This window comes from Hyperolius riggenbachi, chromosome 4 (genome assembly GCF_040937935.1).
Source record: "Hyperolius riggenbachi isolate aHypRig1 chromosome 4, aHypRig1.pri, whole genome shotgun sequence".
Lineage (NCBI taxonomy): Eukaryota > Metazoa > Chordata > Amphibia > Anura > Hyperoliidae > Hyperolius > Hyperolius riggenbachi.
In genome coordinates this window covers 155,474,033-155,486,287 of record NC_090649.1, presented here as the reverse complement: position 1 = coordinate 155,486,287, position 12,255 = coordinate 155,474,033, and the positions used below count along the sequence as shown (strand labels likewise).

The 12,255-nt window shown below is 47.7% G+C and overlaps 1 protein-coding gene across 13 annotated transcripts in view; it reads right to left on the bottom strand.

Moving 5' to 3' along the window:
- Positions 1 to 12,255, bottom strand: part of MED12L (mediator complex subunit 12L) — a 742,320-nt gene that overhangs the window by 533,163 nt on the left and 196,902 nt on the right. For all 13 annotated transcript variants that reach the window (XM_068280808.1, XM_068280810.1, XM_068280809.1 and 10 more), the window contains one exon: positions 4,346 to 4,524. In XM_068280808.1, coding sequence (XP_068136909.1) covers positions 4,346 to 4,444 — 99 coding nt within the window. In that variant the 5' untranslated portion in view covers positions 4,445 to 4,524. The remainder of the gene's footprint in view (positions 1 to 4,345; positions 4,525 to 12,255) is intronic.

The following is a 12,255-nucleotide window of genomic DNA, read 5'->3' as shown; positions in this document are numbered from 1 at the left end:
CCAGCCTCAGGTAATGTATACGGGGGTTGGGAGACAGACGGCAGAACAGCTCAGCAGATGGTGAATCGGTTTCAGGCTGAAATCGATTCACAATCTGTTTGCAGTAAAGGTGGCCATACGATCCCTCTCTGATCAGATTCGATCAGATAGGGATCTGTCAGCTGGTCGATCTAATGGCACATCGACCAGTGTATGGTCACCTTTACTCTTTAATAGGTATATGGAGATGGAAACACCTTACTACTAAAGCATATTCATGTCAGTCTGCATCTCATGGTTCCCTCTCCAGAATTGATCTCGCCCTAGCCTCTAAAGAATCTCTTACACTGGTTAAAACCTCCCAATTCCTAGCAAGGGGAATTTCCGACCACGCACCATTAGAACTACTATTACAAATTGGCCCTAGACACAGTGATAGCGTGTGGAGACTATCCAAACACTGGATTTCAGATCCCACAATTGACGATATCATAAAACGCCAAATTAAATTATATATATATATATTATATATATGCGGGTAAGGCGGTCATCAGGGGGCAGTATATGTGTGCCATTAAGTTTGCCAGGGACCAAACTAAAGCATACATTCAATGGAAAGAAAAAGCAGCCACGGAACTTGAGAAAGAATATGTCACTACTAAGGACGATGAAACATATAATAAATGGCAATTAGCTTTAGCGCAACTCGAACTCTACAGAGTGGATGCCACAAAGAAGAGCCTATTAGAACAAAAACAGAAAATTTTCGAACAGGGCGACAGGACAGGTAGACCACTAGCCTGGTTATCAAGAGATGTCCTACCTATAAACACTATACCCCGACTGATGAATAATTCCCAAGTCATCACCACCGATCCAGAGGAAATAAATGAAACCTTCTTTCATTACTACTCTGCCCTATACACTAGTAAACTCACACACTCAGAAAATGATCTTATACACTACTTGGATCATATTGACCTCCCTTCCCTGTCAGCAGAGGATGTAGAGGCTCTGGAAGCTCCTATATCACTAGATGAGGTCTTAGATGCTATAGCCGATATGCAGGCTGGCAAGACGCCAGGATTAGATGGACTCCCTACTGAATTTTATAAACAATATTCCCGAACCTTAGCTCTCAAACTAAAGAATACCCTCCAGTTATCGTTTGATAGAGGCTCCCTACCACCGTCTATGGCAGACGCGTTAATAATAGTGATTCCCAAGGCAGGAAAGGACCCTACCAGATGCACGGCTTATAGGCCCATATCCCTGCTAAACACGGACACCAAAATTCTAGCAAAAATACTAGCCACTAGACGTAATCTCTGTATAAGTAAAATAATACATCATGATCAGTCCGGATTTATGCCTGGGAAAAGCACAGACATCAATCTGAGAAGACTGACGACGAATATTGCTGCCTCGCATTCTAACTCTGGTCAACGAGTGATAGCCTCCCTAGATGCCGAAAAGGCATTCGACTCGGTAGAATGGAAATACTTGTGGGTGGTAATGCGTAAATTTGGGTTTGGGGGGAACTTTATTAAGTGGGTACAAATGCTATATAACTCCCCTAGAGCTAAAATACGAACAGGTAAAACACTTTCTCGGTTTTTCTCCCTAAAGAGAGGCACTAGGCAGGGTTGTCCGCTGTCTCCGAGCCTATTTGCGTTGGCTATGGAGCCAGTGGCTGCCTGTCTCAGACAATCAACCACGGTTAAGGCGTTAAAACTCGGATACCTGCATGAGAAAGTGTCTCTCTACGCAGATGACGTTCTTCTTTACCTAAAAGACCCTTACCTGTCATTAGATGCAGCCCTGAGTATATTTGAAGAGTTTGGCGCGATGTCTGACGTTAAAATCAACTGGAACAAATCGATATTATTTCCTTTGGACGACTTGTCCTCTCTACCACCAAACCCCAACTCCCCCTTAATAGTGGTAAACCAATTTAAATACTTGGGAATCCAAATAACCAGAGATGTCACGAGTTTTAGACCACTTAACATAGACCCACTCATCCAGCAACTCGAAAGCAAATGTACTGTATGGAACAGACTTCCACTAAATCTAATAGGCAGGATCAATCTGCTTCAGATGATTTTTCTGCCTAAATTTAATTATGTATTTCGGCAATGTCCTGTCTGGCTCCCAACATCACTCTTTAAACAAATAGACAAACTAATTATATCTTTCATATGGGCAGGTAAACAACCAAGAATTGCATTAGACCTCCTACAACTTCCCAAATCTAGAGGTGGTCTGGCGCTCCCACATTTCCAAAAGTACTACTGGGCTTCGGAGCTAGTCACGATTAGGTGGTGGTTCTCCCAAGAGGAGACAAACCAAGCGGTGAATGTCGAGGCAGCACTATTGGGTTCATATGAACAACTAACAAACCTACCTTACAGAGGACCTAAGGCCAACCCTCAAACCACAGTGGCTATGTCAACAACTTGGAAGGCCTAGTCAACCGCCAGAACCCCTATCATTAAACCTAACTCCATATCCCCATACACACCATTATGGGGAAACCCACAGCTGAAGCACTTCTCTACCATACCCGACCCAGTCATTTGGGCACGCTATGGGATAAAAAAACCTCATATCCAAAAAGACAACTCGCTTTATACTTTTAACGAACTTAAAGCCCAATTTGACCTCCCGAACAAACACTTATTTAGATATCTCCAGCTAGATCACAGTTCGGGTCCCAGCCTCCTGACATGCAAACTGACAGCCTAGAACACTTACTCTTAACCCAAAATCTCCCCAAGACGCTTTCAGCTATCTACACCGAATTGCTTACTCATAATAATGCCAGATTGGATAAAAACTTAAAAAAATGGGAACAGGATATCTCTACCTCAACCAAAGATGAATGGGATGAAATATTAGCAGATTTCCCCACTACGGTTATATCTGCCAGTGACCAACTCATCCAAACGAAATTTATACACAGAACTTATCTCACGCCGGCGAGACTGCACAGAATGAGTAATATTAATTTGGATAGATGCTGGAGGTGCTCGGTGGATCTGGGTACTTTTATCCACATCTTCTGGCAATGCCCTACAATTGTCCCTTTCTGGGAGAATATACTCTCAATTATCAATGATTTGGCACAAACTTCTTTCCAATTAGATGCAGGGCTGTTACTGCTAGGGAGAATCGGCAAGGACATTATTTCAACCCATAAACAACTGTTGGTGAGGACACTATGTTTCTATGCTAGAAAGGAAATTCTAAAATATTGGAAAAAAGCCTCTATCCCGACTCTTGGTACTTGGGCCAAAACAATAAACAATGCCCTTCCTCTATACAGAACAACCTATTTAAATAGGAAAAGTCCTAAGAAATTCAAAAAGTATGGGGAGTCTGGGAAAATAGGATACTGGATCCAACAAATGGAAAATGTATTCCAATTATTGAGTGAACGGCATACTGATATGGGCGGGGCGGGTGCGGGGCTAGAGACGGGCGTGGACTTTTCTTTACTCTCTCCTCTAATGCAGAACGGAAATGCTACTACGGTTATTTACACCAATGTGTTGCTATTCTATACTACACTGATATCAGCCGCATCTATTGTCCTAATTACTGTAACTACACAGCTACTGATGTGGATATGTACTGTAATTTTCATCTGTTCAACTGTAACTGTATGTGCACTGTTCTGTAATTTGTCTGTTCTCTTGAAAAATAATAACATTTTTACTGTTAAAAAAAAAAAAAATGAGTATGGATGATTTCATGAAATACATGGCTATAATTGTTAATTGGTAAAGCATGATATCGATCCAGGCAGGGGCCGTCTCTGCCAGGAATCTACCACGCCGTGCCGCATAATACCGTTATTACGCTGGTGTGCGTGCAATGGGGATAGAACTACGTCTCATGAGCAGGCACCAGCCCCACCCCTGATACCAGGTTACCTCCTGGCTCTCCTTGTTCTAGTGTGAAAAGGTACCCACCTCTGCAGCACTCTCTGGATCACTCATGCCCCGCCCCCTTCCACCCCCTTGGTGGTGGGGCATGGGTGATCCAGAAATTGGACTGGAAAGGGTTAAAAGTTCTCATATAACTACATAGCAAATGACCCCTCCCCCATCAAAATTAGGTTGGACCATTCAACACGCACACCTCCCTTTTCCTGCTCCCCTTCGGTAACCCATCTGCCAGGATACATGTAACAAGTTTTGCCATCATGATCCTCATCATGATCTCCCCACTTATAACAAGTGTGGCCACAACATCAACTGATCTGAGGATGGAACCCTTAGCTGATTCAATACAATGTTGTTGAAACAAAACACTGCAAACACATATTGTTCCCAATAGTTATAAACAGAATAACAATAACCTCTTTCTGCTTGGGGTCTTGTGGATAGACATCAGGTGGTCCAAGACGGGGTCTTTTGAGAGGTCTTTCTTCGTAACTAAGAATCCCCAAAGTGGCCATGGCTTTTCATGGTAACTTCTTCTGGAATGACATTTACCACAGCATTGTCCTCATTAGACAGGACAGCTTTTCAACTAAATCTAACAGAAGAGAAGAAAGAGACAGTTAACAACAGACCACTCCATAGCAATATATTACCTAGGAGAAAACTTAGCAGAAAAAGTGAATTGGATTGGTCCCTAATTCATCTAATATCAGTCCTGTTTAAAAGACTAGACAAACAGTGATTACGGCAGCAAAATAAGTTATTAATGCAATCAGACCAGCAAACCCAAAGGCAGTCACATGGCATGCAGGCAGAGATGCTGTGTGTGGGGACTGACTTAGTCTTTGGGGCAGGCCTGAGCGTGCTTTGCAGACCAGACATCTGTGGTCAGTGGACCCTTGACCCAACGCTTTGTGCCAGAGATGTCACCACTTGCCTTTCAACATCACGGTACAGTTTAGGTATTGCCTTTTTTGAGAAAAAATTGCGGCCTGTTATCTTCCACTGTGTGTGGCTTTGCTTTTGTGTGCTGCTTTTCCTCAGGTGGTCATCCCATTGCAGTTTGTGCTTTGTAATCATGTGCCTTCGTAAGGTAGTTGTCCCTACGCGGGTCTTGGTCTTTCCACGGCTCAATTTTCGGTGGCAGAGAGTACAGATGGCATTGCTCTCATCAGAGGCAGACACACACAAAAATGTCCACACTGCTGAGCCCTGGGGTGATGGCACTTTGGTGGTGGCGGCCGACTGAGTGTTAAGTGGGGTGCAAGAATCAGAGCAGGAGGAGAAAGATATGTCACGCTTCCGTACGGAAGCTGAGAAAGATGGGGTGTTCTGTGTTAAATAGTCAACTACGTCCTGACAATATTGGGGGTTAATGGCACGTGCCTTCTTCTGAACGCTGTACTTTGGTCGAGGGCCGCACAAAATCACAACAGCGCGACCTCGAACAGACCTGCCAGGTGGCCTTCCTCTACCTTTTGGTTTGTCCATATTGGGGGGGATGAAGTGAAAGGTATGCACTGACTTAACTAATACAATGTGCAGTCAGTCACAAAGGTGCAGTTAACAGGTATGCACGGAGTGGTATATCACACAGCGTGCACTCACGTAGGTAGGTGGGTGCACTGAACACAACAGGTAGGTATATGCAGTAATGGGTATTACAATGTGCACCTGTCACACAAAGACAGGTAGCGGACAGGCACAGTGACACTGCGTGCGCTCAGCTCACGTAGGTAAACAACAGGTAGGTAGGTATATGCAGTAATGGGTATTACAATGTGCCCCTGTCACACACAAACAGGTAGCGGGACAGGCACAGTGACACTGCGTGCGCTCACGCAGGTGGGTGCACAGTGAAAAACAGGTAGGTATATGCAGTGATGGGTAATGTGCACCTCTCACACACACAGGTAGTCACTGAATGTGCTTGGCCTGGAAGTGGCACACACAGTATGAATTATCAAGGCAGTCTATGCAACACAAGTGTCAGTGGGACACCCAGAAAAAAAATAGATCACAATAACAAGATTAGCTCTCAAAAGAGCTGTTGTGGGGTGCTATTTTAGCAATAAGAATCAGCAATGAGCAAGCTAAGAAGCCTACAAGAGCCTAACTAATCTTTCCCTATGAGAGAGTCTGCAGCAGCTGTCCCTTCTCTATTTACTGCAGGCACACGAGTGAGTAAAATGGCCGGAGATGCCTGCATTTTATAAGGGAGGAGTGGCTCCAGGAGGGAGTGTAGCCTGATTGGCTACAATGTGCCTGCTGACTGTGATGTAGAGGGTCAAAGTTGACCCTAATGGTGCACTATGGGGGCGAACCAAACCTCCGGTAAAGTCCGTGGTTCTCCGTGATCGTGAACCCCCAGAAGTTCGCCTCGAACCGTTCGGGCAATCTCTACTAAACAGTACACACCTGTTCATGCAGGATATGTTCTTATTTACATAAGTGCAATCAGAAATTACGTAAAAAATACAGAAAGCATTGTTTGTTGTATGTTCATAGTGCGGCAGCTGCTAAAAGTTCCACTCACAAATGTTTTCTTAGTCCTTTGTGGAGAAGTAAAAGCAGTGTTTTCTTAAACTATTCATAGCGGTGCATTGCAGTGCCGCTTTGTAACACGGCTCGCTGCACAAACTTTGAGAAGTTCACGGTGCGGCGAGTACGTTGCTGTGCAGCGGAGTGCGGCATAGTAACACATTGGGCCTGATTCACAAAGCGGTGATAACTTAGTTATCACGCCTAAAATATTTTAGGCGTGATAAGCTGTGCACCACTGAGTTAGCACCGCTTTGTGCTCTTTATCGCGCGCAAAGTCCCGCGCGCAAAGTTTTGCGCGCGCAATCGCGCAACTCCACGCGCAGCGCCCATAGGGTTTAATGGGCGCTTCGCGCGCACTGCACCATGATTTCGCGCGAGTTTCATTTTATCACGCCTAAACTGAGTTTAGGCGTGATAAAGGGCTTTTCACAGGCGTGCAAACACTTTGCACCGCTTTGTGAATCAGGCCCATTGCATGCAGTGGGTTACCGCACTGACTGTATGCGACGCAAAGCATGAGTGCAGCATATGGTGTCGCCTTCCCGATCCGTTACATTCCTGCTGTCATAGGGAATGCGATGGTTACTGTGAACGTGGCCTAACTGATATTCAGTAATTAGCTTTTACCTGTACTAGCCTCTACCTTCATTATAGACTTCCACAGCTGATGGCTGCAATATAGGAGTCATTACGGAGACTTCAAATCAGACTTAGGGCTTGTTCACACTATGAACGCTTTTTTTTTTTTCAGTGCTGGCTATTTTAAAAAGCCCTTTAAGGGCTTGTTCACACTAGGGGCATTTTTGGCCTTTTTTCAAGCATAAGATGATTTTTAAAATTGCCCACAAAATGCTTGTGCAATGAATCTCTATGAGAGGGTTCATATCAGCGCGATTCATGCACTGTGCGTTCAGCGAAGCAGGGCCAGAACCATTTTTGGGGCGATTTTGCCTCAATGGAAGGCATAGGAAAAACGCTAAACACTCACAAAATTGATTTGTGCAGCGATTGCGTTCGCGTTTTTAAGAATAAATACATTGGGCCTGATTCACAAAGCGGTGATAACTCAGTTACTTTAGGCGTGATAACCTTTGCATCACTGAGTTAGCACCGCTTTGTGCTCTTTATCGCGTGCAAAGTCCCAATTACGCGCGCAGCGCCCATAGGGTTTAATGGGCGCTTCGCGCGCATCGTGCTGTGCGGCCGTGGGAATTTCGCGCGAGTTTCTTCTTATCACGCCTAAACTGAGTTTAGGCGTGATAAAGGGCTTTTCACTGGCGTGCAAAGTGTTTGCACCGCTTTGTGAATCAGGCCCATTGTATTTATTATTTTCCAGGTCAAAGAGTTCACTTCAGGACTTGTGTCAGGGAGTGAATTAAAAACACTCTGGAAAAGCGCTTACAAAAGTGCTTTTCACAAAAACACAACACCCACCCAAGTGTCAGGAATCAGAAAAAAAATTGCGACAAAAAAGCTCAACATAAAAGCAAACGCAAGCGGAACGCAATGTGAACGTGAACAAGCCCTAAAAGCACTTTTGCAATAAGTTACAGTGTGAGCTGACATGAGCGATGAGCTTTTTTTCCATTCGCAAACGTGGGTCCTGCAGCATTTCCAGAGCGTTTGCACTTCAATGGAAGGTATAGGAAAATCACTAAGCACTCTAAAGTGCTTGGAAAAGCGATTTTGTGAGCGCTTTTACTCACATAGTACATTAGTTGTTTTCAGTTCCAGGTCAAAGAGTTCACTTCCTGATTGTTTACAGGAAGAAAAGCTCAAATCGCCTAACAAAAGTGCTTAGTAAAGCACTTATAAAAATCACTAATCACTGAGAAAGCTCTGGGAAAAGCTCTAACAAAAGCACTCAGAGCTTGCACTGGCTATTTATAATGTGAACAAAGCCTAAGGCTGCTTACACACAGGGACGTAACGCTCCCCCAACGCACAGCAATGTAACACAAGTGGGCTGTTCACACAGCCCACGTTGCGTTACATGTAACGCTGCACGTTGTCGGGAAGGTGCAGCATGCTACGGCGTTAGAGCGGCTATAGCCGCGTTAGACTGTTTGCACATGCTCAGTGGGGGGCGGAGAGGAGGCGGGGAGAGCCAGCTACAGTAGCAGCGCACATGGCTACTTAATATTCACTGCACTGGCGGCCACTGATTGGCCGGCGGGACCACGTGATGCGGAGTGTCTCACTCCGCATCACGTGGTCCTGCCGGCCAATCAGCGCCACTCTGGGAGACCTTATAGGGATAGAGCCGCCTACCTTTCTTGCAGCACCATACGTTGTGTTAGGTGCACGTTATGCGACCTTAACGTGGCACCTAACGCAACGTCTTGGTGTGCAAGTAGCCTAAAGGTACCTATTAAGGTCAACCTTTTGAAAGGAGTGATTACAGAGATGGGGGGAACAAGGAGAGGAATGGACAGTGCACAGAGGTATGTGGATTTAGCATGTACACACCTCTGTGCTCACCTTACATAGCTTTGCCTTGGATCGGTAATACTTTAATTCATCTGTCATTTTAAACAGCTTGTGTAATTGAAACTAATTGGCTCATCTGACACAATGCGTTTCAAAAGTACATATATTACATGTAAAGTAAAAACTCCCTGTATGAAAAGCGAGTACAGCTGCACACTTATGCTGAGCATGTTTGACTGTTATGTTTTAATGGGCTTTGGCTGCACACAGAAGAAACATTTTGCATAAACAGGTTCTTATGTCTTAGGATCCTATGGCCTCACCTGTGGCAGGTATGAGATGTAGCATCTCATCCCCTCTAGGGATGGTTTAATGGGCCTCTGGTCTCATCTGCTCTGGCACATACTGGAAAATTAGTGCTTAAACGCACTTTCTGCATGACTGCATTGTCTACATGGACAGGCAGCAGCAATAAGCGGCAGGGATTGGTAAACATAGAAATATCCTTTACTCCTGTTGCACATAGGGTTGCCACCCAGCCGGTATCTGGCCGGCATGGCCGGAAAAATCGTCTATGAAGCTGGTGCCGGAATTATGTTTGTACCGGCACGTCATTTGCCGGTAAATCTGTCACTCAGCTCTCTCTCTCCTTGGATTGGCTGGCCGCCGGGCACTGCCAGCCAATCATCAGTAAGTGCTTCAGGCTGTTTTTCTCCCCACACGCTGGCTGGTGAGGGCTCGTGGAGAGGGAGGAGCCAACAGGAGAGTGGGAGTCTCTGTGCTGTGGCTGCTGCTTCTGTGCTGCCGAGCAGTGTGTGCTTCCTCACTGAGATAAAGGAAACTCACTTTTTGAAAAGAAAACTCATCATCTTCCTACCAGCTGTCGCACTGTATTAAAGATGATACTAAGATTTGATGTACTATGTTTTGTTTGCTCCTGGAATTAAAGTTCAGTAGCTGCCTGTGCCCAGGGCCGGTGCTCCAACGTTTTGTCCTACATTGTCGAAATGTCCTACGCTAATGACAGAATGATAGAAACTCCATCGAGGAGACCTACAAACAGGGCCGGCCTTTGACCTGAGCGACCGGACCGATCGCTCAGGGCGCCGGTTTCCAGGGGGCGCTCCTGCCGCCCTGGCCGCATATCTGCCTGGCCGCGGGCTCTGGCTGGGTCCGTCTCGCTATCGCCGCGTCTCGCCCCGCCCCGTGGTGCCGCGGGGGGTGATGGGGGCGAAGACCATCAAACTGTTGTGAGCTGCGGCTGCCTCTAGAAGACCCATCTGCACTTTCCCGGGTGCTAGCTCAACCTCCTAAGCCCCGCCCCTGCCGCGTGATTGGGTAACACTGCAGGCTAGGAGGGGGGCTAAGGAATATCAGGCTCTGCCTCCCTCATGTCTGCCTGCATTCGGGGAGCTGTCACTCTAACAGTGAAGCCCGCCCAGCTTCCAGCCTGGGGAAAGAGGGTCAGCCCCCTGCACATGGAGAAGAGCTGGGCTGTGAGGCTGGAGGGGAGAAGAGGTTCTGACTTTAACTGCTGCCTGGCACACTGGCAGTCCTACTACTGACTACCACCAGAGAGAGGTAGGACCAGGTCACCTATTCTCTGAGGTTTCCCATTATGCCCCTTCCTAGCACTGTCACCAAGTGACCCCCCCACTGCCACCCCCACTACCTGCACTATTTGTCACCCAGCCACCCCCACTGCCTGCACAGTCACCCAGCCACCCCCACTGCCTGCACTGTCACCCAGCCACCCCCACTGCCTGCACAGTCACCCAGCCACCCCCACTGCCTGCACTGTCACCCAGTCACCCCCACTGCCTGCACTGTCACCCAGCCACCCCCACTGCCTGCACTGTCACCCAGCCACCCCCACTGCCTGCACTGTCACCCAGCCACCCCCACTACCTGTTGCTACCTGCACTGTCACCCCCAGAACCTGTCACAACCCCACTATCACCCAGCCCCCTGCACGCACTACCTGTCGCTTCCTGTCATCCAGCCACCCCCCAGTACTTGTCACTACCTTCACTGTCATAAGTCACCCCCCACTCCCTGTCGCCACCTCCACCGTCACCCAGTCACTACCCACTATCTGCACTACCCGCACTGTCACCCAGCCACCCCCAATATCTGGTACCTGGCAGCCACCCTCCACTACTCTTCGCTTCCTCCAATGTCACCCAGCCAACACCCACTATCTGGCACTCAGCCACCATCCACTACCCGTCGCTTCCTGCACTGTCACCCAGCCACCACCCTCACTCAGCCACCCACCCACACTACCAGTTGCTACCCGCATTGTCACCCAGCCACCATCCACTACCTGCGCTGTCACCTAGCCACCACCCACTACCTGCACTTATCTGTCACCCAGCTACCACCCACTATCAGTCACTATTCACGCTGTCACCCAGCCACCAGCCACTACCTGCGCTGTCACCTAGCAACCACCCACTACCTGCACTTATCTGTCACCGAGCCACCAGCCACTACCCACACATCTGCTGTGAATTGTGTGATTTCTCAGGATAAATGGTGAATTGCATATGGGCCTGTGTGTGCTTGTGTGCGTGTGTGCGTGTGCGCGCGCACGTGTGAGGAGGATTAATGGGGGGCACCAAAATCTGGTTACGCTCAGGGCGCTGTGAAACCTAAGGCCGGCCCTGCCTACAAATCGAAATAACCTACAATGGAAATAGGCTGATTGTATATGTGTTTCACTGTATGTTATTGCTAATAAAGTAATAATGGAAATAAGTTTGAAAATGTAGCAGTTATAGATGATTAATCTGTGCTCAGGGCGGCTGCACGGCCCCTAGAAAGGGGCCTGCTTATTAGGACACACTTGCCGCTGCACTCCCTCCAACCACAGGCTATTACTCCGCACACCCGTAGGGTAAAACGATGAGGGGAAATGAGAACACCTATATGCGCATGTGCAGAGTGGGCGTGGAAAGTACTGAGCACGTGCAGAAGGGAATGTAGGCAAAATCGACGCGTAGGACAAAATGTTGGAGCACCGGATTTACCATAAGGCACCTAGGCACGTGCCTACAGGCGCCGGAAGTGGAAGAAGGCAGCCCCCTCCCTGTCCCTGTGCAGAGATGCTGAGCTGTTATACTCCCTTCTAGTGGTGTAGGGCTGGCCAGTACGTTCGTGCTCCAGAAAGCACACTCGCCTCCCCCACCCAGTCCTGCCGCTTGCTGCATCACAAAGAGGCACACTGGCTTGCTTAATGTGCAGGTCCCAGTGACACGTCCGCTTACAGCACAGCGGCTCGGCCATACACTTATCCCCGCTGGTGTTCCCTTCTCTTCCTGCTCGCATCACTCGTGCCCGCTCCGCCCCT